This window comes from Eucalyptus grandis, chromosome 5 (genome assembly GCF_016545825.1).
Source record: "Eucalyptus grandis isolate ANBG69807.140 chromosome 5, ASM1654582v1, whole genome shotgun sequence".
NCBI lineage: Eukaryota > Viridiplantae > Streptophyta > Magnoliopsida > Myrtales > Myrtaceae > Eucalyptus > Eucalyptus grandis.
Genome location: NC_052616.1, coordinates 54039733 through 54065663, shown reverse-complemented (window position 1 = coordinate 54065663; position 25931 = coordinate 54039733). Strand labels below are relative to the sequence as shown.

At 37.7% G+C, this 25931-nt stretch overlaps 1 protein-coding gene and 2 pseudogenes across 1 annotated transcript; 2 read left to right on the top strand and 1 right to left on the bottom strand.

Annotated features, from left to right (window-relative positions):
• The window catches only part of LOC104445536, a 165881-nt pseudogene that overhangs the window by 56008 nt on the left and 83942 nt on the right, over positions 1-25931 (bottom strand).
• The window catches only part of LOC120293124, a 173605-nt pseudogene continuing 148538 nt past the window's right edge, over positions 865-25931 (top strand).
• Positions 23695-25418, top strand: LOC120293123 (peroxidase 27-like). Its single transcript, XM_039311922.1, has 4 exons — positions 23695-23919; positions 24180-24365; positions 24632-24797; positions 24976-25418. The coding sequence occupies exons 1-4, from the start codon at positions 23695-23697 to the stop codon at positions 25380-25382; spliced, it is 984 nt and encodes a 327-aa protein (XP_039167856.1). The 3' UTR covers positions 25383-25418.

Below are 25931 nucleotides of genomic sequence, written 5' to 3'. Positions count from 1 at the left end.
TTCACCCGCCGACCAGCAGACTCATCTGCGCCGGCTTGAAGTTCGAGGACGGGACTTTGATTAGGTGATCCAGAAGGAATATCCTCCACCTACTTTGCTCAGGCTCAGAGGCATGCATTCTCGTTTGACCCTCATTGGCAAGACCATAACCTTGAGGTCGAACAAAGCCATCGACATTAAGAACTTACAGAATCTGCCGGACCAGCAGAGGCTGATCTTCGCCGGCAAGCCATCGAGGACGGCCGTACCTTGGCTGACTACAACATCCAGAAGGAATCGACCCTCCACCTAGTCTTCAGGCTCAGGAGGCATGCAGATTTCGTCAAGACCTCACCGGGAAGACAATCACCTTGGAGGTCGAGAGCTCTGACACCATCGGCCAAGATGACAAGGAAGATTCAGGACAACAAGGCAAAAGCAAGAAAGCAGCTTGAGGATGGCCGCACCCTTTCTACTACATCCAGAAGGAGTCCATTCACCTTGTCCTCCCTTCTTCGTGCGTATGCAGACCTCGCCAAGACCTCACCGGCAAGACCATCACCCTCGAGGTCGAGAGCTCCGACACCATCGACAACGTGAAGGCCAAGATCCAGGACAAGGAAGCTGAATTCTGACCAGCAGAGGCTGATCTTCGCTGAAAGCAGCTCGAGGACGGCCGCACCTCGCCGACTACAATATCCAGAAGGAGTCTACTCCTCCACCTTGTCCTCCGTCTTCGTGGAGGTATGCAGATCTTCGTCAAGACCCTGACTGGCAAGACCATCACTCCCCGAGGTCGAGAGAGCTCCGACACCATTGACAACGTCAAGGCCAAGATCCAGGACATGAAGGAATTCCCCGACCAGCAGAGGGCCGATTCGCTGGAAAGCAGCCTGAGGACGGCCACCCTCGCCGACTACAACATCCAGAAGGAGTCCACCCTCCACCTTGTCCTGCGTCTCCGTGGAGGTATGCAGATCTTTGTCAAGACCTGACCGGCAAGACCATTACCCTCGAGGTTGAGAGCTCCGACACCATCGACAACGTGAAGGCCAAGATCCAGGACAAGGAGGGCATCCCACCAGACCAGCAGGAGGCTGATCTTCGCTGGAAGCAGCCTCGAGGACGGCCGCACCCTCGCTGACTGCTACAACATCCAGAAGAGTCCACCCTCCACCTTGTGCTGAGGCTCAGGGGAGGCATGCAGATCTTCGTCAAGACCCTGACTGGCAAGACCATCACCCTGGAGGTGGAGAGCTCCGACACCATCGACAACGTGAAGGCCAAGATCCAGGACAGGAGGGCATCCCCCCCGGACCAGCAGAGGCTGATCTTCGCCGGCAAGCAGCTAGAGGACGGCCGCACCCTGGCGGATTACAACATCCAGAAGGAGTCGACCCTTCACCTCGTGCTCCGTCTTCGTGGTGGATTCTAAGTGGTTGTGTATGCTTGAAAGTTGGTGTCTCTATGGACGAGGGTTGTTATGAATGAATTTCTTTGAAAGTGTTTATGTGAAATCGGGGCCGATGGGTTCCCGATCGTCTGGCTTGTGAATCAATCCTTAGTTTCAATTGAATAAAATGGTTTTTAATCCTGTACTCTGTGCATTACTCCATGTTCTTAGATGCTTTGAGTTTGATATGGTGGTGCTTTTTCCTTCCTCTTTTCTTTCTCACTTGCTGCTTTTATCACTTGGATGTCTTGGATGTCTTTCCTTGCATTAGTACCGGCTGTTCGATGTTTAGGCTACCCAATGGAAATGAGTGAATTTTACTGCAACCCGACAGCTTTCGGCCATGGAAGGAACATAAAAATATGTTCTTGAACATGTAAAGGTGGGTATGCGATGGGAGGTGGTGCTGGGAAGATGATTGGTTTTGGCTATAAAAGATTTGTCACTATAAGAGATAATTGAATTTTTTTCAGGAAAAAATATAAAGTAGGTAAGGCAGAAACTTAAAACTCTATGCCCGTTGAACTTGTCTTCACTAGAAGAAAAAAAAAAAACGAGCTTTTATAAATTAAAAAAATTATTGTTTCAGAACGTGCCCCAAATTTTTTTTTTTTTTTTCAGAACGTGCCCCCATTAAAAAGAAAGTATTGTTTTTCTTTGAGGCAAAAAAAAAAAAAGAAAAAGAAAAAAGAAGAAGAAGAGGTTGGGCAGGATCCTAGAACAATGTTCGTTGAACTGGTCTTCACTAATTTCGGGGGACAAGATACGTGCTTTTTTAATATTTAAATTATTGTTTCTTTTTAGTGCCCCATTATATTTGCGTTCTGCTGACCAAATTAGAGACCAGTTACGAAATAGACTAAAATTGGAAAAAGAACCTTAGGGCTTAACCTGGCCAAATTAAAAAATAGCGATGAAAGTTTAAGCATTGAAATTAATTACTAAAAATGCCGATAAATAGTTATTTCGTAATATAAACCGATAAACTAAATATGGGACTTTAATCATCATTGGAAGGAGATTAAGTTTTAATTACGATTAATTGCTTCCCTATTTTTTTAGTCGGTTGTACTTTATTTTTTGCTTCCAATTTTTACTCTCAAATTTTTATTAGAGTGAGAATCAAAATCTACACTTGAAATTAAATTGTCTAGACCTCAACTTCCACAAGAAGATAAAGATTTTCCCACCTTCCCTTTTTATGGGAGAAAGATGATCATTGGGGTTAATTGCTTCCCTGTTGAATGAAATAAGAAATTGCTTCCTTATTTGCCGAATTAACCAATGCTAGGATTTTGACCAAGAAAAAAAAAACACTTGGATTGAATCCACATCACCGGTGCTTTCCATCTAACCTTTGCACAAAAAGGATTCAGTTCTGATGGGCCGAGTCCTTCTCATGGGGCCGAAGAAAAAGATCAAAGGACAGAGAGGGCTAAACGTTCTTCATTGGAAAGAGAGAGAGGACTGAAATTTTTCTTGATTGAGAGAGAGAGAGAGAGAGAGAGAGAGAGAGAGAAGGCAGAGAGGCGTAACTTCGAAGATGAAAAGAGGCAGTCCAAATTTGATTATGAAAATTTATGATAATTGGTTGAAATTTTATTATATAGTTCGTGAAATCATGATTAACAAGTTGGTTTTGTTCGTTGAACTCCCTTTTCAAATTGTCTCTCAACTTCTTTGACAGTGATTGGAAACTTTTTTTCTTTATTTTAATCCACCTTTGTGATATTGATATATTATTGTTTAGCTAATGTGAAGAGTCTCCAGTTGTGTGATTAGAGATCAATTATTGTGAATCCTACTATCCTTGGTGATAATTTTGAGTGGTCCTATGATTTTTCCGGATCAAGTTTTCAACGTAATATTTGTGGGTGTCACTTTGGCCTTGCTTTAATTTTTTCAGTAGCACATGTATTGATTGGGTTATTATTACTAAAATGTAATTAGTTGCTTGAGTTTTAGGGATGATATTAATAGTGGATAGGCAATCTAGATTGTCCTTTTTCTAAATTATGCTAGAGCAGCATCAATCAAATATTCAATCTTGAGATAATTTCATGAATAATCCCAAGGCGTCAAGTGGAGGAAACCAGTGACACCATGTGTTTAGTTAAATGTGTTGAATTTCTCTATTCGAATATCTCACATGGAAGATATTATACCATAATGTAAAGATTTGTATGATTCAATCGATTGTGATGGGGCTAAAGGAGACAATAAAGATAAAGAATGAGAGCGTATGAATTGGAAAATGGTTGGCTTTATTTGACAATGGATTGGTGATAATTTTCTTTTTTTCATGTTGCTCAAAAAACAAATGCAAAAATATCGTGGAAGAAATTACAAAATCTTTATGAGAGGAGAACACAAAATAAAGCATTTTTAGTTTTAAAAAAAAAAAAAACTTGTATACTTACAATATAAGGAAGGGAGCAGTGTGTTGGAGCACTTAAGTGAAGTTCAAGATGTCGTGAATCAGTTCACAAATCTAGAAATTGATATTGGAGATGAGTTACGAATATGTTTATTGCTTGGTCCTTTCCCCGATAGATGGGATGCATTGGCCATGGTATTAAACAACTAGATTGAGGAGGAACATGAATTGCTACAATTGTGGCAAAATGGGACATCTTTGCTAGAAAAATGCAAGTTTGCAAGAGAGATAAATCCCAAGATATAAATGGAGATGAAAAGAAAGAAGAGAAGCAAGTTACAGTGGTGGTTGTCTCCGATGGCGATGTTGTGTTTATTTGCAACAATGCTTGTGTAAACTTACATACCAAGATTTTAATTGAGTTATTGATTCTGTAGCCTCATTTAATGTCACCTCACGACGTAACTACTTTACATTCATTGATTTGGATTGTGTTAGAATGAGTAACAAATGGTGATTCTAAGATAATCAATGTGGGAGATATTCATTTGGAAACGGATGTTGATGTAATATGCTTCTGAAAATGCTAGACATGATTTAGACCTTTATCTTCATATGATTTGCATAGGTATTTTAGATGATGATGATTACTACAATTCTTTTTATGATGGCAAATGGAAATTGATCAAAGGTTCAATGACGATGGCCAAGGAAAAATACTTTCATTCTCTACATCATGCAAGTTTGATCAAGGAGGAGATAAACTATCGTCTGTGCATTGGTCTCTTCTGGATGCTTGAGTTGAGATGGTGGTGCTTTCTCCTTCCTTTGGCAGTTGCGTTTGAACTCGACAGGGTTCTCTTTCCTCTTCTTGCCCGATCACTTGATGAATGTCTTGCCTAGCATTTTGACCAGCTGTTCAGTGTCTTTGATTACCCCCATGGAAATGGTGAATTTGCTTCACCATGACAGCTTTTGGCCATGGAAAACTATACCCAACTTCCGGGACCATACAAGAAACATAAAAATATGTTCTTGAATGTAACGAGGTGCGCATGCGATGGAAGGTGGTGCTTGAGCAGATTATTGGATTTGGCTACAAAAGATTTGTCACCATAATAAAATTTGTGGGGAGTTTTCAGGGAAAAGAAAGGATAGATTAGTTGGAATCCTAGAACTCTACTCTCGTTGAACTGGTCTTCACTAATTTTGGGTGACAAAATACGTGCTTTTTTAAATTTGTTTCTTTTTAGTGCTACCATTATATTAGACTGTGCGGGGAAACAAACTAAAATTGGAAAAACAACTTTAGGGCTTACCTTGGCCAAATTAAGTATAAAAAAAAAAAACAGTGATGAGAATTTAAGCATTGATATTGAGGTTAATATTATGAAAATCTCAAATTGATATACCAATGACAAATTTACTACAAATTAATTTCTTTACTAAAAAAATTTCAAATTGATACACTTGTGATAAATTCACCTAATTGTTAAATTTGCCAACTTAGATGACACATGGTGACGTGGTATATTTATATGCCAAACTGATATACTTGTGACAAATTTAATGGTGTTTCTGAGATAAATTTAATGACATACCTATGGCAAATTTGGGATTTGTCTTGACATTAACCTTATGGATTCATTCATGTCAACAAATATAACAGTAAAATTTGATGGAAGTTAATAGAGGGTAAATTTGTCACAAGTGTACCAATTTGAGGTTTTTTATAGTAAAAAAAAAAAAAATTAGTTTTAGGTAAATTTGTCACATGTGTACTAATTTGGGATTTTTGAATATCAAAAATTAATTTATGGTAAATTTGTTATAAGTGTACCGGTTTGATTTTTTCTTGGTATTAACCTTTGAAATTAAAGTACTAAAAAGCCAATAAATAATTACTTTGTAATCTTAATTGTCAATTAATATGGAATTTTAATAATAGTTGGAAAGAATTTATAGTTTTTGACGGTATAATTATTATGGTCTAATTACTCTTAATTGCTTCCTTAATGAATGAAATAAGAAATTGCTTCACTTCACCGGTGCTTACCATCTACTTACCATCTACCTTGCATAAAAGGATTCAGTTCTGATGGGCCGTGTCCGCCTCATGCGGCCAAAGAAAAGGATAAAAATGAAAAGAAATGGCTGAAAGTTTGTGATTTGAGAGAGAGAGAGAGAGAGAGAGAGAGAGAGAGAGAGAGAGAGGAGCTTTCTGCTGAGGAGAAAAGAGGTTGAGAGCATAACTGAAGATGAGAAGAGGATATCCATTGAAACTTTGTCAAAATTAGAGGAGGTTTTATTATCTAGTTCGTGAGATCAAGATTATCATGTTGATCGGTTTTGTTTATTGAAATCATTCTTCTAATTGTCTTTTAGCTTCTTCAGTAATAATTAGAGTTATTCTTACTTCTATATTAATCCACTTTTGTGACGACGATATATTACTGTTTTGCTAATGTGAAGAGCCTTTATCTGCATGATTTATTATGTTTTATGCTATTCTTAAAGATTAGTGGAAGTTTTGAAAGGTCTTGTGATTTTTTTACATTGGATTTTCAGCGTAAAGTTTGTAGGTGTTGTATCTACCTTGCTTTTATTTTATTTTATTCAACACTACATGTATTGGTTTGATATTGATATTATAGGAATATTACGACCGTTTTGCTGTGGGGGTTTAATTTGATATTAGTTAGCTGAGTTTTGGGATGATATTGATCTTAGGCAGGATTAAAAATGTTCAATGATTCTTACCAAAAATAAAATAAAATGTTCAATGTTGTTTTTTCATTAATATAAGTTTAGATATCACATTGAATATTTTCATATGGTGAAGGACTAGTTTAAACTTGTCACAAAAGTTTGGATCACATTGGATAAATTTTAGGGATGAAATTGAACGTTGAGTTATAAAGTTTATGAATCACATTGAATAAATTGAAAATTTAATGGGAGAGAACCGGAGAAAGATGAGAAGGAGAAGGAAGGGAAGTGAGACCCGTAAGAGAAGAAAAGGACGAAAAATGAAAGTAGCGGACGAGGAAATCCCTTCTCCTCAGCTTTTTCTCCACCATCATTGTGATCTCTACATTTCTCTCTCTCTCTCTCTCTCTCTCTCTCTCTCTCGCTCTCGCTCTCGATCGATCTTCAGCCAAGCCCCTAGCAAATTCTCTTCAGGTAGCTTCTCGATCTGTGAATCGAGTTTTGAATCCGAGTTCGAGTTTGGTGCTCTTCGCGGTTTCTTGATGTCTCGCGGTTACCATGGTTGAAAGGAAGGGTCAATTTCATGTATTTTTGGGCATTTGCAGATGCAGATCTTTGTCAAGATTTCCAGCGGCAAGACCATCACTGTCGAGGTCGAGAGCTCCGACACCATAGGCAACATCAAGGCTAAGATCGAGTACAAGGAGGGGATAGCACTGGACCAGCAGCGTCTGAACTTTGCTGGCAAACAGCTCGAGGACGGCCGCACGATCGCCCACTACAACATCCAGAAGGAGTCCAACCTCCACCTTCAGGTCAGGCCCAGATCTTCGTTAAGACCCTTGCAGCCAAATCCATCACCCGAGAGGTCGAGACCTCCGACAACATCGACAACGTCGGGGCCAACATCCAGGACAATGAGGGAAACTTCCAGACCAGCACAGGCTGTTCCTCGCCGCCAAGCAGCTGGAGGGCGGCGGGGCCCTGGTCAAAAACAACATCCAGGACGAGACGATCCTTCATCTTGTGCTCCGTCTCCGCCGAGGAAATTCTAAGTGGTTGTGTCTGCTTGAAATTTGGTGTGGCTCTATGAACCATGGTTGTTATGAAAGAATCTCTCTCGAAGTGTTTCGCGTGAAATCCGCGACGATGGTGTGCTGAAGTAGTCAAGTTTCAGTTTTCACCTGTGCTAGATATTGTCATAGTGGAGTACTAGTCAATAGGAAGTGGCTTTGGGGAGTTTGTTTGAAATCAGGGCCGATGGGTTCCTGATCGTCTGGGCTTGTGAATCGATCCTAAATTCAATTGAATGAAGTAGTTTTTTTATCCTATCGTCTGTGCATTACTCCATGTTCTTGGGTGCTTTCTTCCTCTTTTCTTTCTCACTCATTGCTTTATCAATTGGATGTCTTTCCTTGCATTATTACCGTCTGTTCAATGTCTTAGATTACCCCATGGAAATGGTGAATTTTGCTGCAACCCGACAGCTTCCGGCCATGGAAGAAACATAAAAATATGTTCTTGAAAGTAACGAGGTGGGTGTGCGACGGAAGGTGGTGCCGAGTAGATTATCGGTTTTTGGCTATAAAAAGATTTGTCACTATGAAAGAAATTATTGAAGCTTCAGGGGAAAAAAAAGGTAGGTTAGGCAGAATCCTAGAACTCTATGTTCGTTGAACTGGTCTTCGCTAATTTTGGGTAACAAACTATGTGCTTTTTTTTTTTTTTTTATATTAAAATTATTGTTTCTTTAAGTGCCACCATTATATTTGGGTTCTGTTGGCCAAATTAGAGACCAGTTACACATGCCATAAAAGGCGAATAATCTACTCGCGGCGAAATAAACTTAGAAATTGGAAAAAGAACTTTAGGGCTGAGCTTGGTCAAGTTAAAAAATAGTGATGAAAATTTAAGCATTTAAATTAAGTACTAAAAATACCAATAAATAGTCATTTTGTGTTACAAATTGTCAACTAAATATGGAACTTTTATCATCATTGGAAAGTTTTTTAAGTTTTTAAGGTATAATTGGCAAGGTCTAATTACTATTAATTGCTTCCTCATTGAATGAAATATGAAATTGCTTCCTTACTTGCCGGAATAACCAACGCTTGGATTGAATCCACATTATCGGTGCTTTCCATCTAACCTTGCACAAAGGATTCAGTTCTGATGGCCCGGGCCGTGTCTGCCTCGAACCGAAGAAAAATAAAAATAAAGAACAAAAAGAAAGGACTGGAAGTTCTTGATTGAGAGAGAGAGAGGAGAACCTTCGCTGAAGTAAATAGCATAACTCCAAAGATGTGATTGAAAATTTATTAGAATTACTTGAAAATTTATTATATAGTTCGCAAAATCATGATCAGCAAGTTGATTGGTTTTGTTTCCCCTCTCAAGTTGTCTATCAACTTCTTCGACAGTTATTAGAAACTTTCTTGTTTCTTTCTGTTAATCTACTTTTGTGATAATGATATATTACTATTTTGCTAACACGAAGAGTCTCTAGTTGTGTGACTGGAGATAAACTATTGTGAATCTTACCATCCCCGGTGACAGTTTTGAGCGGTCCTATAATTTTTTTTGATTGGGTTTTCAACGTAATTTTTTGGAGTGTCGTTTCTGCCTCGCTTTAATATTTTGGAAAATGATAAAACAAGTATTAAACTTATTTTAATTGTGTCAATTTAGTCTTAAATTTTTTAACCACTTTAATTATAACCATTTGCTTTTACACCAGTTTAATCCATCCGACCATGTACAATTGGAAAAGTTTGATGTGGCATTCTTTTTAGCACCGGTCAGCATCGCCAATGCTAGCATGGCATCCAGAGAGCAAAACGATATCGCTTGGGGTCATTTTTCTTTTAAAAAAATAAAGACTTCAACATAAGGCATCAGTTTTGGCTAAAGTGGTCATGTGAGTGTTCTATACGTTTTGCCCAAATCATCTTCAAACCATAGTAAGATCTCTTCTGAAATTCTTGCAAATTTTCACTCGGTTCGATCTCATCTTGCGATCTCCCTCAAGCCAAGTCGTTCTTCCATCAATATCCTTCATGAATCAAGCCCACTTTTACCTGACGCCTTTATTCATTGCTAGCAAACCTAATTTGCCCAAATTATGATACCCCAAAGACCCGATTCACCCACACCACAACAAACATGAGTAAGTGATGCGGTCCAAGTTTGATTGTGTTGTCGGCAAGTGTTGAGCTATGTGGTAGGTGGTTGTGAAGTCAGCCAAGAACGATCAAGAGGTATATTGCTGTGGTCCCAAACTAAGTTTTGTCTTTGTCTCTATCTTTGTTGTGGTCCCCAAATTGTCTTATTTCTTCGTGTGTGTTGAACAGTTTGTTCAGTTTTGAACTTGAAAGTAGATGAGTGTGCATGAGATAATATTTTATTCTTGCCCCAGATTGGCAAACTTGAAAGCCAACTAATTATGCCCCACTGTTCACCTTGAACTCTTGTATCATAGAGTGTTAGATATTAATCGACCTAGTTAATTCTGGTAAATTATAGAGAAATTTCGCTTAAAATGATGAGGCGGAGAGGATTTTACACTTATGCTCAAGTCAAAATCTTCACATATTTGTAGCACTCTAGGCTACTCATGTTAAAATCTCCATTATGTGGCTACTTACAACATATATTGCATTCTTTTGTGTGAGGTCAAGATGAGTGACAAGAAGGTCAAGATGAGTGACAAGTCGGCATAGGTTTGCCTTTTCCAATGCTTAAATATGTTGGGAGTAAGATTGATCTAGTAAAAATTGATACTAGTTCAAGGAGTTATAAAAGCTTCATTAGAGATAACGAGAATGTGGTAAATTGTAAATTTAAAAAGCTTTATTTTAAGTTTCTTGGAAAGTCTCTAGAAGATGGGTTGGGATATTTATGAAATGAGTGTAGTGTTGTTAATCTACTATTCAGTTATTTGTGTCGTGAGTTAATTGATATATATGAAGAAAATTTTGCAATCGATGAGGTAGTCGAGGGTGATGGTCAAGGTGTAGGTGTAGGTGAGGGTGCTAAATCAAGTGAGGGTGTTGGTTAGGGGGTGGTGAAGGTGTAGGTGAGGTGAGGGTGCTTGCCCAAGTGAGGGTGTGAGTGTGGGTGAGGGTGAGGATGCTAAGGATGTCGGTCAGGGGTTAATGAGGGTGCTCATAATGAAGTTGATTTAGCTAATGAGATGATCTTTGAGCACGAGGGTGGCTTAGATCCTAATGGCTTAGTTGATGAAGGTGATTATATTAACATAGAGTGTGATATTATGGATGGTGACGATGATGATGAGACGAATTTTCTTGGCAATGTAAGATTTTGAATTGATGATGATGATCTTGATAATGAGGAGCTTCTAGAAATAAGGAAGAGCGTGACTGCGTTCCATGGGAGGGCCACAGAGGATCTAATTATAAAGGAACCATCCACAACATTAGTATCATTCCAACCATTGGATGAATAATACAGTTAATGCTGAAGTTGATTATGAGACGCATTGTTATGAAATAGATGCATATGACAATTTGGAGTCTGAAATAGAGGAAGAAGATGACGATTTTATTAGAAAGAGAAGTAAGGTCCCAAGATGTAATCCTAATTGTGTTGTTCCTATATTTATTGTTGCCATGGCATTTGATAGTAGTAAGTAATTCAAAGATGCTTTGAAAAAGTACTCGGTGATTAAGAGTAAAGTACTAAACTTTATAAAGAATGATGAGAAGTTTGATAGAGCAAAAAGTGTTAATGAGAGTTGCTTTGGAAGATTTCTAGATCTGTTGATCTTGTAGTAGATCATTTCATATCAAGACCTACCATTTATGGCATACTCGAAACATTTGCTTCAAAAATAGAGAGGGTAATAAATTCTTAATTGGCAAATCGCTATCTTCCTACAATAAAAGTAATGCCAACTATTACAACTACTGTTTTCAATGTAAGCATGGCTTAACATATGAATGCTAAGTTGTTTGTGATAAAGTGTTGATGGGAAACAATAAGAAGGAATATGCAAAATTGTGAGATTATGTAGAGAAGCTTAGGAAAGAAATCTTAAGAGTACTATTACATTGAATATTGAAAGTTAGATATGCAATCTAAAGTATTATTTGAGAAAACATCTATTCATTTTGTTGCTTGTAAGAAATGGTTTCTTAGTAGATATAGAAAAGTTGTGGGGTTAGATAGGTGTTTCTTGAAAGGAATTTGTCAAGATCAAATCTTATGTGCTATTGGAAGTTATGCAAATGATCAGATGTTCCTAATTATTTGGGCGGTTGTCAAAGTTAAGAGTAGCGACACTTGGACATGGTTCTTAAAAAAATTGATGTATGATATTAACATTTTTCATACATATATTTACATTGCAATCATCTTTTGCAGGGCTTTATAGGAGTCATGGATGATTTGTTGTTTGTAGCTGAGCATATGGTGTGCTAGACACATCTATGCCAATTTGGGCAAGAAGCATAAGGAAATACAAATGCAATGACTATCTTAGTAAGAATAGTACTAAGACGAAATATGATGAACACTTTTAGGTATTGAAGAAAATTAGTCCTAATGTATATGATGACTTGGTGCATATAGAGCCAAAGCACTTGTGTAAGGCTTTCTTCACTATTGATGTGAAATGTGACATTGTTGACAATAACTCATATGAGGTATTCAATGGAAGAATTATACATACTAGGTGTAAGTCCATTTATAGTATGTTTGAGGAAATGCAGATACTATAAATAACAATGATGCATACATAGAACGATACACGTGTTAAGTGGAGATGGTTATGGTTCAACAATTGTAAGGAAGTTAGAAAAAAATAGAGTTGGTGCAATGTACTGTCAAGTGAAATGGAATGATGATATTGGATATGAGGTGATGGATAAGAGCAACAAATATGCAGTGGATGAGTTCAAGAGATTGCTCTTATAGAAAATGGTAGCTTACTGGCATTCTTGTCCTTACGCCATTTCTGCTAGAAATCATAGGCAAGATGATGCATATGACTATGTTAATGAGTGTTATAAGAAGGCTAAGTTTTTAGTTACAAATGAAAACATAATGATGCCAATTCAAGGAAAGAAATTTTGGAAAAGACTAATAGGGAGCCGTTTGAACCACTTCCAAGCAAGATGAAGCCCGGGTAGACATAAATAAAAAAGATAGAAAGAGGAGGGTGAGGTGGCGAGTGGAATTAGGATGACGAGGATAGAAATGAAAATAATATGTCAAACTTGCTCAAAAATGAGACACGATAATTTGATTTGTCTAATTAAGAAAGCTAGGTTTACGTCTTCATAATCACAATTTTCAAGGCAAAAAATTTTGGTTAGTACTGCCACTTCTATTATGCTATGCTTGTTTTGTCAATAAAATTTTAAACGAATATATTTTTTTGTAGGTTTAGAGATGTACGAGTAAAGATGCAAGTGGTAGTGGTGGCTCTTCTACTGTGGATCCTCTTCTAAGGTCAAAAGTATAAGTATTAGAAGTTGTTTGAAGAGGCAAAAGTGACAGGATTTGAGAATGTGTTTAGTGTTGACATGTCATGGTAATTTCTTTGTGATCATGGGTTCAATGAAGTGGTGTTGATCCGTTTGCTTTTTTATCGATGATGTCATCAATGAAGTAGGGTTGTGGATGTATTTTTTTGATCTGTCTTGAATGACTATTTGTATAATGATTGGTATCGATGAATTAACGTGCTTTTGAACTCTCTTATTTGAGTATAATGGGTTTGTTCATCTGTTTTTTGCTCAAATAATGTATAGCCACTATATGTTTGTGAAGTGGTGAAATTGTGCATACTATCATTTTCTCTTATATATTGAATAGACGAGTATTGCTTTGATCATAAAAGCAAGTCATAACAATGGAAATTACATATCTTTAATGTTGAGGTTGAGAAAAAAAAAGATTGCAAATGAAACAAAGGAGATTGCAAGAAACTTATACTTTATTTATGTTTAAACTCCATGTGGATAGATACATAATGTCTACTAAAATAGCTTAATAACACAAACTGCATTAACACATTTTACGACAAGCTCATTACATCATTCATCTTTATATCTCGAAATAACATATTTCATAGAATCATCACAAGCACCTATGACACAATCAACATTGTCTTTAATATGAAATTTTATTTCTTTAACTTTGTTGCATTTTGTTTGACACGTTTCAGTTATGCCTTGAGAGCTCTAACTTCACTTCCATTAAACATCCTCATTACAACTTGACACTAGTTTTTCCACGACATTGCTTTGATGAAAATTTTTGACACATTTCTTATCGATTAACTAATTTCTACATCAACCCAATCATAAAAAACCGCAACTTTCCCCAATCTTGTATTTTCAGTAATTGTGATGTCTTCCTTGATTGTCTTTTGTCTTTGCTATTTGTAGAGGACAATTCAAGCCATAGAAGCAAAACACATTTGTATTGTTGTTGATTAGAGGGACTGATGTTATTGATTATGATGAATTCGTTAATAATTTGTGAGACTTTGAATTCATGGACTCAAGTTGCAACTTAAAAGATGTGGATATGATGATCAACAAGATGAACACCAGTATCTCGTACTGTAAACATTGTATTTTTAGCATAAATAAGACGGTATTAGAATCAACATGGTATCTTATTTCTGTATACAAGAGTGAGTATTGGTATATAGAAACAGATGGCATTAGAGTGAAGTCTAGTTTAGCTAAGACAAAGCACCAGCAGTAGCCTAGTGATATCTTTAGCATGTAAGGAGCTTGACACAATGAAGTCTATGAATGGGCTTTCTTAGGACAAAATAAATAAACAATCGTAAATTGCACAATATGAGAATGGTACCAATATGAGAAATTCTCTCTATACTACTAGTTGGATCAATTTTGCCCAAGATTTTGCAAGAGAATGTATAATTTGATTTGAATAAGTCACAGAATAGAAATCACCATGTAATAATCATATAATTAGTTGATATCTTAAGGTTGTCTTGCAGTGTAAGGAGCATAGATGCAAAGTTAGACTAATGTTATATTAGAATAGCTTTTTGATGCCTTTTTAAGCCAACATTGTATAGAGTCAAACATAGTGATAGATTTTTCCATATTCAATTTGAGTAAAATTCAAAGAAGAAATATACATTAAAGACAAACATTTTCTCTATTTTTTATATGCACTATCTATGAAAGATAGAGACATTCTTAGCGAGTCAACAATTTCAAAGGAGCTTTGACCATCCATAAACCCATGACAACAACAAACCCATGTCAACAAAATATAACGAGTTGTCACCATCCACATCCAATCCAAGAAATAAAATTCCAGCAAAAGCAAGACATAAGGCCTCACTGTAAATATAAAGTATCGCAATTTCAAGAATACGATGAAGGCGTTGAGTGAGTGTCCAACTAGCATTGGGCGTCGGCGGCTGAGCGTCGAGCGAGCATTGGATGAAGGCGTTGGGCAAGGTCAGAGGAAGGCATCTGGCAAGAGTTGGATGGAAGTGTTGGATAGAGGCACTGGACAAAGGCGTCAAATAGAGGCATTTGTAGAGCATTAGCGTTGGGTGAGCATGAACTCAAAATTTGGTCCAAAATTTGAGACAAATTTGGGGGAAGAGCTCAAATTAGGGTTCTTTACTCAATTTGGGAAAGAAACCTAGCCAAGCCCTACACCATTTTGTTGATGTATTTTATTTTATTTTAAAGCAAATGGTGTATTTTGCTTTCCGGTAGCCATGTTAGTGCCAACAAAGCTGACTAGCACTAACTAGGATGCCACATCAAATTTTTTTTGATTATATATGGTTGGTAGATTGAATTGGTCCCAAAAAAAAAAAAAAATAGAACCGAATTGGCACAATTATAATTGGTTTAAGATTTTTTGGTAATTTTCCTTTAATTTTTTTCAATGACACATGTATTGGGTTAGGGTTGATATTCTTTGGAATATAGTGATTGGTTGTTGCTGGGATTAATTTTAGTTATTTGAGTTTTGGGGATGATACCAATTTTAGATAGGTGGTCTAGATTCTCCATTATGAATTTTGCTAGAGTAGCATTAATCAAAGGTTTAGTCTTAAGATAATCCCATGATAATCCAAAGGTGTCAAGTGGAAGAAACTAGCAGTACCATGTTTAGTTAAATGCCTCAAATTACTCTATTCAAAAGTCTCAAATGGAAGACATATTATATTGTAAAGATTTATTTGATCCAATTTATGGTGATGGAGCTAAATGAGATAATGAAGATAAAAAAAAATAAGAGCATATGAATCGAAAAACGGTTGGCTTTATTTCACAAATGAATTGATGAAAGTGTTTTTTTTTTTTTCCATGTTGCTAAAAAATGCTGAAACATTGTGGAAGAAATTATAAAATCTCTATGAGAGGAGAACACAAAATTAAGCATTTTTAGTTAATAGACTTGTAAACTTGTGATAGAAGGAAGGGAGCAATGTCTGAGCACTTGAATGAATTTAAAGATGTTATGAATCAATTGATAAATTTTGAAATTGATCTTGGAGATGAGTTACAAGTATGTTTATTGCTTGGTATTTTCCACGACAATTGGGAAACATTGGTCATGTTATTAAACAACTAGGTTGAGGAGGAACGTAAATTGTTATAATTGTGGCAAGATGGGACATAATGCTAGAAAATGCAAGTTTGCAAAGAGAGATAAATCCTAAGATAGAATTAGAGATGGAAAGAAAGAAGAGAAGTCACAATGGCAGTAATATCAGATGGTGATGTTGTATTCATTTGCAACAATGCTTGTGTAAACCTTACATATCAAGATTCTAGTTGAGTCATTAATTCTGCAACCTCATTTTATGTCATCCCACAGCATGACTATTTTACATTTTATCACAGTGGTGATTTTGATTGTGTTAGAGTGGGCAATAAATGGTGATTCTAAGATAATCAGCGTACGAGATGATCAAACCGATGTTGATGTATGCTTCTGAAAAATTTGACATGTGATTTAGACATTCATCTTCATATGATCTCCACAGGTGTTTTAGATGATGATGGTTATTACAATTCCTTTTATGATGGCAAATGAAAATTGATTAAAGGTTCAATGGTGGTGGCTAAGGGCAAGGACTTTCACTCTCTACATCATGTGAGCTAAATTGATCAAGGAGGCGACAAATGCAATGGAGGACTCCTCAGTTGAACTATGGCATATGAGACTTAGTCATCTTACCAAGAAGAAAGAAGGGCTTCAAACTCTCACTAGAAAGAACATAATTACCATCAAAATAGAGAAATTTAAAGGAATGTAATCATTGCCTAACAAGTAACATAGATTTGCATTTCAAAGTTCCTCTCCACACATGAAATTGAATCTACTTAATTTAGTGCATACCGATGTTTGTTGCATGAATACTAAAACACATGGTGGGGCATCATATTTTGTGACATTAGTCTGTCTTCGTGAAAGCTTGAGTTATTGATTGCTTTACAGATTGTGGTGCTTTCTTCTTCCTTTCAGTGTTGCAGTGATAAGGTTTATCGGTGGACTTATGAACTCCACAGGGTTCTTTTCTCTTTCTTGCTTGATCACTTGAAATGCTTCGCCTAGTATTACCACTTCGTTCTGAGTCTTGATTATCCATTAAATGGTGAATTTGCAGCCAACCATTTTGGGCTATGGAATGGTAAAACTACACCGAATTTTCTTCTGAGTCGGTCTTTAAAGCCAGGACCTCTGCTTTTCATATCATAAACGCTCAACCAAATAGGAACATATATATTCTTAAATGCAAGAAGTTGCATACATTGGGGAGAAAATGATGGGGCCAAGCTTCAATAAGCGACCAATTCTTGTGAAAGGGAAAAAGAATATGGCCTCGCAATCTATACATAACAATTCAAGGTAAAGGACATAGCTTCATTTTCTGGGATGACCTTGGATTGAATCCACATTACTGGTGCTTTTCGTCTATCTTGCACAAAAGGGATCGGTTCATCTTTGAAAACCATCTGATTTGGATATAAAATATGCCGATTGAGAGAAGACCAGTTAGTAATGAAGCTACTCTATGCACCTTAGATTGAAACCACAAAAGCAGAAGAAGTGCTTCTCTCTAGTTCCAAATGGCAGAATGACTGACCCCGCAAAGAGACAATAAAAGCGTTAACTCGGCCAAAAGGGAAGGCTAACCCAATAACCAAAACTCAATGTTGATGTGCCTGAAACGGAACTCACACCAACAGCCTTAGCTCAATGAGCCTCAATTTCCTTCGTGTGGACCCAATATAGTGGTCCTCTTTTCTTTATTGAATAGAGATGATAGAGATCATACTAATAACATAAGAATTCCATTGGAGGGTTGGCCGAGGAAACTTCAGGAGAAGGGTGGAAAATGTCCAACCTTACGAAGATCAAGGCTAGAAGCCACTTCATCAACAGGCTTCCAGGTTCGCAAGATTCTTCTCCTAACTTTCGTATCGAAAACCGGATAACCTAACCTAAAAGAAAGCAATTGCCATGTGTGATATCAATCCCGTTCGTGGAAATTTTACAGCTGGTGGGGACGAGTGAACTAGTGTTGTAAGGGTCAAGATTGAATAGAAGTGAATCTACATATACATCCTTTTCTTTTTGGTAGGATGGGTAGAGGGCAACTCAGAAGCTAAAAGGGAAATGTGCATATGTGCCAACCAAACACAATTGATGCTAGAGTGATGCAAAGCCTCCCCTATAGGTTTGGTGCGTAGGGGAGAGAGCAAGGACGACGTCTTCTCCGAGATAGCCCTCCCTTTATTACTAAGCATATAGCATGGCATGCCTTCCCTCTTCGCCAGAGATTGACGAGCATTGCCCCATTCCCCAGTCAGATGTTTGATTTAAGCCCTTAAAAGGCCCCCATTCTACAAAAGATATGACAGGGTAAAGGGGAGTAATTCATAGTTTTCTAGACTTTTCATTGACAAGGCATGTTAGAGTTAGGCTTTGCTTTTGCAGGAGACAATCGCGAAACCTTAGCTTTTGTGGATGAGGACCATTGCGAAACTTCATTGATTTGGTTTGTGCATGTGTGCGTACGCGGACCGGGGGTGAGAGAGAGAGAGGCTTAGATCAAAGGTCTTAAAACTCGGATTTGAGGTGGTTTCAGATCGAATACGGCGATAGGGCCTTGGTGTATTCTGGTGGCTGAGGTTTCGGAGTCTTTTAAACTTTTTTTTTTTTGGGCTTTGTGTGATTTTTCAGGGTGTTTTTGTAAAAATTAGGGTGAAAAAATTTACCTTGAAAGAGATGATTTTACTCGAAATTCATTTTTAAGAAAGATGATTGACTTTTCCTTATTTGGTTGGGAGCATGAAAATGAGAGGGTAGTAGTGGAGAGGGAGAGAGAGAAAGAGAGCTGTATCCATGTTGTATTGGCAACACCACATGGTGTCTCTTTGGAGAAAATGATTTCCCCTTTCATGGGAGGGGAATTCATTTTTCAAAGTCTTAGCATGCCAATTTTGTTCGTTGGAATTGTTTTATGTTGATTGATTCATTTTCTGATGTCTAAACAGGTGGAGAGTGTGAAATTTTTTTGCTGGAAATGGTTTTACTCCAAATAAAAACAACCTTAGATAACAGGAAGTTGCCTATTTTGATGTGCACGAAATACGAAAAACTAAGCACAACTTTTAAGTGTACATCCAAAAGATTGGGAGAAGATCACTAGAATAGAAGTAAAAAAAAGGGGCAAGTAAAAAATGAAGCTATGATCCGCCCGTAACGCTTCCATTGAAGATCTCAATGGTGTCTCCTTGGCCAACATGGTGCCACCTAAACGACCTATCTTCATCCATCACATTCTGCTTGTATATGAAAAAATAGCCTTCTTGTGGCAGATGTAACTGGTCCGACTTTTGCAGCTTCTGGAGCTCCTTCCTCAGCTCCCCAACATTGTCCGACGCACTCACCTCGACCGCAATCCTCTTCGTCCCACACTTTGGCAACACCATCACCTTCAACTTCTTGGAGGAGCCGGGCGCCGCCGATGTAGTCGGGGAGCATTGTTTCACGGAGACCTCGACCTCGGAATTGTCCAAGAGCTCGCACTCCCTGACCGACTGGTGGTCTTGCAACTCCGTGCCATTCGCCTGGAGCGCCAAGTGGCCCGCAGGCACGCCCTCAATCTCATGGATCTTCTCCTTCAACCGCACTACCGTGTCATTCGCGTCGATCTCGACGGGGACGTGTGCTTTCAAGGAAGCACTCTTCACGTTGAGCTGGAGTTTTGTGCTCGGAGATGGCGAGGGTTCTTCGGCCTTATGAAGGTTTTGGGGCGAGGCGGCGTCGACCACGACGAGCTGGACGTGAGAGTTTTGTAGGATCTCGCAGTGCTCGACGTTGCGCTCGTCTTGAAGGACTCGGCCGTTGAAGATTAGAGTTTGTGTCGTCATGGGGATCCCTTGGTATTTCTGGATCTTTTCTTTGATCTCTTGAACTGTGTCGAAGTAACCCACTTCGATTGAGAAGGGTCTTCCTCTTTGAGGCTCGAAGATGACATCCATGGAAAACGAAAGGAAAAATAGTGATTAGGGTTTCTAATTAAGTGTAGAGCTAAAAATTAGTTTTGAGGATAACAGCCTGCGAGATTTTCTAACTGACAAACAAAATACAATCCTTTGATTCGAACCTTAAATGGCAACAACATGCGATTTTCGAAAGCTTAAAACCTAAATTTACTATTTTGGGTCCAAGATTTATGCTGCATATGGTCAAGTGAGGATGATGAACTCAGTCCCTCGCAATAGTTTCGGATGAATCCAAACCATAACTCGGAGTTTAAATCCATAACTTAACCCTTAAGCCCCAGATTTTTGCCACAAGGCCACTTTGAGCATGCAATCCATATCAAGAGTCACTAAACTTATTGCTCTTATTACAATGGTTAGGGGAAATGTTTTATTATACAAGTAGTTAACATTCGATGCCATCACACAATCTGTTTTGTAGAATCAAAAACAAATATCAAGTAATAAATGTATAACAAAGTTATTTGAGACAAAGATTCAACGGGGAAATGTGATATCTAGCTAAGTTAAAAATCTAGCTAATGGAATTTTCAGATGGGTCCAATCACTTGAACAATTGTAATGAAATCTTATCTATTATTATTGCTAAAACAATCATAATTGGTTGGATTCTGGGACAGATGAATTTTTTATTTTTTATTTAACTTTTCTTCTTTTGCGTGGAAAGACCCAAGCAAAATCTAGTCTCAACGAGATCGATGGATAGAATTAGCCAAGAGAGAGTTGAGAGATAATATTTGATCCCTTTCACTTCTTGTCATTACTCTTTTGATATCCCATATACTACTTTGCATACTAATCCGTTTAGAGTTTCCTATGAGTTCATGCAATTGAATGGCCGATTCCGTTTTTTGCAACACTGACGGAAAGATTATGAATTTTTGTGCAAAATTATCTCATAAATTGAAAAGATAGCAACTACCTACTTATATTTAAGTTATATTTTGAATTCACACAACTTTAGAAATTTCATCGTTCGAGATCATCCATCTATTGAGCAAAATTAGAATATTGGTAATGAGCTCAAATAAGAATTGACAAGGCAAAATTCATTGATAATTTGACCAGAGAAGAGTCAGTAGATACTCTAATTGAGATTTATAATTTTTAGAAAAGATTCTAAAAAGTTGGTAAGCAAGGGTAATAAAAGTTGTTCAACGATAGGAAAAGTTTGTACTCTTAAAAAAAAATCTGAAAATAACTTAAATGAAAGTTCGTAACTTAATATTTATTGGTAACTTAATCGGACAAAAAAAGTAGGTACTAAAATAAAGGTTGATAATTCCATACGAAATTGGTAAATTAAGGCGTTGGTAATAAATTTGAATAAAAGGTGGTAATAGATAATAGAATTTACTTTTCTTAGAGATAAGAAAAATTGACATAAAAATAAAAAAATAAACATCAACAACTAACTCAAATGAGAGTTGGTAGCTTAAATTAGGTGATAACTCAATTACAGAAAAGTTGGTAATAATTCTAATTGAGGCTGGTAATTTTTTTTAAGGAGTTGTTAAATTTTAGGTCAGTTTTAGGTCGATTCCAAAGGCTCCCAATTCAGTTTCTTGTTCCAAAAATTAGAACCGACCCTTATTGTATGGGTTCTAGGTAAATCAGCCCACCTTGAATTGGATCCCTTGATTCGAGTCTTGCTTTAATTTGATTTACTTGCTCAAGGACATATCTCCTGGGGAGAGCACTAACAGAAGTTCTCAATTCATGGTTACAATTTTGACAGTTCATTCTTGCGTCATTTTATATAGAGGAATAAGGGTTTCTTTAGGAAGAAATGTAAAAGAGGCAAGTAAATTTGCGCAAGCTTGTGCGTGCAAGCTCAAATTTGAAATACTTGATTGGCTTCAAAAAACTTTTCCCCTACAAACACTCAATGAAAGGCAAATTGAAACCAAAATTAAAATAAATAAATGAATAAAGAAATAAAAAGGTTTTGATTGAAGAAGCCTCACTGCCGAAAGTGCAATAGAAGCTCGAGGTATGGGGCCAAAAAGGCAAAAAAAGACATTATCTCAACCTCTCCATTTATGAGATATAATATTACAATGCCATCAGAAATACAAGATTCCCACCATTTGTCTCACTGGCACATGGCCTTGGTCTCATTTGAAAAATTCCTTCGAAAGGGGAAAGAAGGAATAAAAACAATATAGAAAAAGAGAAGTGAGGCTGAGATAGATTGTTAAATAGCAAAAATCATGTGACCTTTTAGCTGTCCCTCAAGTGACCACGTCTCCTTCCACTATTTTCCTTTTCTTCAATTGACTTCACCTTTAATCACCACGCCTTGCAAATTCCATTCTCAGAGAAGATTACTCGGAGATAGTGCCCACTGAATCATATGTACACACGGTGATGCAACAAAGCTGTTTCTAAATCCTACAGAAATTATTTTCTTTAGTATTATGGAGGACTAATTGGGTGGGTTTCAATGTCCGAACATGATTGCAACTTGATGGTTCAAGATAAAGGGGAATTGCCATCCGGTTGTGGTTTGGGGATGGAAAGAGTGGAATATATGAGTAGGATTGTTCCCATGCTTGATCTGCCACATAGAGAGGGAAATGTTTCAGTGAAAGGGAATAATCATCAATTGATAACTTTAATGTATAGCTAGACATATTGTAATTTTGGTTTAATACAGCTAAACAATTATGCGATTGTCGCGTAAGTGCCTTTTGAGATCGGCAATGAACCTGAAAAGTAATGTAGGAAATTGCAGGTCAGGATACTCGATCGCTTACTAGGTAGCAAAGAAGACGAAAATCTTCTTGGGATCAAGAATCCATGAAAGAGAGGTACGTCTCGAGCTACACCTCAGATGATGCATTTGCCTCCGGCTACGGTGCATTTGCCATCACCGATGATGCCAGAGATGGTGGTGGCGATAGTAATATGATGATTTGCTCGTGAATCGTTATGATGCTCAGCCGTCATTCCTCCGGCCTCCATGTTTGGCCTTTCCAGTGTGCTGATGATAGCCTCTTCTGTTGAAAATGTCGATTAATAAACTAAAATGTTCTTTTGTCAAATAATTAATTAAAATCTGGAAAAAAAGTGAAAGGAACGGCAAGATCTAGGAACGGCAAGCTACTAATAGAACCGAATTTTTATTAGATCCATTGCCGGTAGAAAAATTACTTACATCCTAACTAGTTGATTATTAATGTGTAGAGAAATTCTGTTAGAGAACTAAACTCCAAACACACGCTACTCATCTAACAGTAAATGTGTAACTTTCTTGGTCCACTATACCAAGCAAAAATCCTTATATCAAACCCCTAAATCTTAATTAGGTAGCCCCACTTAATTTGAAAATTCTCTAATATAGGAAACCCAGCCGAGAGACCTCCATGTGGGATAGCATCCGTTAGAGAGTTCCTTAACTTTTATTTTTTTTTTTTTGGTAAAGGTTCCTTAACTTTTATTTAACTCTCAATTCCTAGAGAATTTAGAAGACGGAAAGCCAAAAGACAGATTCTTCCCTCCCGTAAAATAGAGGGTGCCAAATTCATTGACTTTGTGACCTAACCCTTTATCCACTACCTATCTTACTTTTTTTACTAAGATCAAGCGATAGTAGTCATCGTTCTTGGCACAAAGCAATGGCTTGTCCGAAGCTCTTCTTGTCTTGTTTGTTGGTTCAGTTGATGTTCTTGTTCCTTGTCCCTGAGGTCGCTCACGGTCAGGGTCTCAAAGTAGGGTTTTACCAGAAGACATGCCCAAATGCAGAGGCCATCGTGAAGAAGGTCATTGGTCAAGTCATGTCCGTCGCTCCGAGTCTCTCTGGCCCTCTCTTGAGGATGCATTTTCACGACTGTTTCGTTAGGGTAAGTGAATGAATGAGCGCACGTACTTCTCTTCCTACTTGTGCTTAGGAAGAGTACTATCTTATGAGCACCTGTATAATGACTGAAAAGAATGGTTTTTACTTTCGTCGAACCATCTGCTAAACATCAATTAGAACAGGTTATAATCTAACGAATGGTGTTTAGCCCCTCAACATACTTTTCTAGATTCGTCCGTGGATACGAACTGTTTTCTGCGTGAACTCACAGTTGAATAGTGTTTCTCTCTGGGTTTTCCACAGGGTTGCGAAGGTTCAATACTCTTGAACTCTTCGACCAATCAAGCCGAGAAGGACGCGCCACCGAATTTCAGCCTTCGCGGTTACCAGGTGATCGATAGAGTCAAAACGGCGTTGGAGAAGGCATGTCCCGGCATCATTTCGTGTGCTGACATTTTGGCCATCGTCGCAAGAGATGTCATCGTCACGGTACGCATATGCATATGTCACATGCATTATTTATTCATTCTAATTTTAATGTTTCTCATTTACATATGACATGTAGAAATCTCGATTTTCACAGACAATCCATGCTCTCTCGTTGGAAAAAAAATACTCCGCATATCTTCGGATCTAATTACTGCTTGTCAAAACCGAGATTATTTTTTCATCGTGCATCATAAAACTCAATGATTTTTCCATAAGAGAAAAACATATTTATATAGGAATTGAGTTTCTTTTTGTTGTCACTTTAGACCAGAGGTCTTTCCTATGATGTGGAAACTGGACGAAGAGATGGGAACGTCTCTAGTTTAAATGAGGCGCTTAACAACTTAGTACCACCTAATGCCAACATTACAACCCTGAAAGCAGATTTTGCAATGAGAGGCCTCAGTGTGAAGGACCTTGTCGTCCTATCAGGTAACACCTAATCTTCAATTATTGCTTCATATGCTTTATCAATTATTTTGTGGAAATTGACATAAATTAATAGGAAGAAACTATAATTTGAGCACGAGATTCATAAACAGTCTGCACTGCGAGGAGAAAACGTAATTTGTAAAGTTAGATCATGCTAATTCTGATTTCTATTGACCAGGTGGCCACACCCTTGGAACTTCACACTGCTCTTCCTTCTCCGACCGCCTCTACAACTTCACCGGAAAGGGTGACACCGACCCCAAGCTCGACTCTAACTACATAGCGAGGTTGAAGCTCAAGTGCAAGCCGAATGACCAAACCACCCTTATCGAGATGGACCCAGGAAGTGTGAGGACGTTCGACATCAAGTACTTCGATCTGATCCCGAAGAGAAGAGGCCTCTTCACTTCGGACGCCGCACTTCTTGATGATAGCGAAACCAAGGCGTACATTGACCTCCAGATCAAGACCGGTGGATCCACCTTCTTCAAGGACTTTGGAGTGTCAATGGTGAACATGGGTCGGATCGGCGTGCTCACCGGAACGGCTGGTGAAGTCAGGAAAGTGTGTGCAAAGGTTAACTAAAACTCTACGAGGAGGATGCATGATGAAGCATGGAATAATTGGAAATAGTCCATTGTTGGTGTTTACTTTGTTTGTTGGTCTATCATTTGTTTTTTTGTATTATCTGTTTGTTGCACGTTCTATGTTAGGTTCCTCTCATTGTTTTCCCGCGACAACTATTTATTCATTTGGTTTCGTTAAATTTTCGGGTAGGCAGATTTTTTGTTTTGAACAATAAAAGAGGATATATGTTGAAATATTTCACACGTCTGACTATATGGTGTATATACTTTTTATATGCTTGTAATCTCCCTACACCTATTATCTTAAGCTTTTTAGTTGGATTTTCTAACAATAACCTATTCACAAGCTTGTGTACCTTCAAGAATATGAACGTGTTCTCTACTGCTGCCACTTGCATGCATGTTTGATTTGTTATAGCTCCACAGAGCTCCACAGAGCTTGAATTACCAAGGGAAATACAATGTTGGAGTCATTTGATGCTCGTATTTCGAGAATCTAATTAACTACTAGCAATTTTGCTACGAGAAAAAGATTTAAAGTACTTTA

What these genes read in the sequence shown, in the direction of transcription:
- LOC120293123 (XM_039311922.1), top strand. Translation starts at nt 23,695, where the DNA reads ATGGCTTGTCCGAAGCTCTTCTTGTCTTGTTTGTTGGTTCAGTTGATG. An exon ending in CAAGAGATGTCATCGTCACG is followed by an intron (nt 24,366 to 24,631) that starts GTACGCATATGC and finishes TTGTCACTTTAG; the next exon opens with ACCAGAGGTCTTTCCTATGA. An exon ending in GGACCTTGTCGTCCTATCAG is followed by an intron (nt 24,798 to 24,975) that starts GTAACACCTAAT and finishes TCTATTGACCAG; the next exon opens with GTGGCCACACCCTTGGAACT.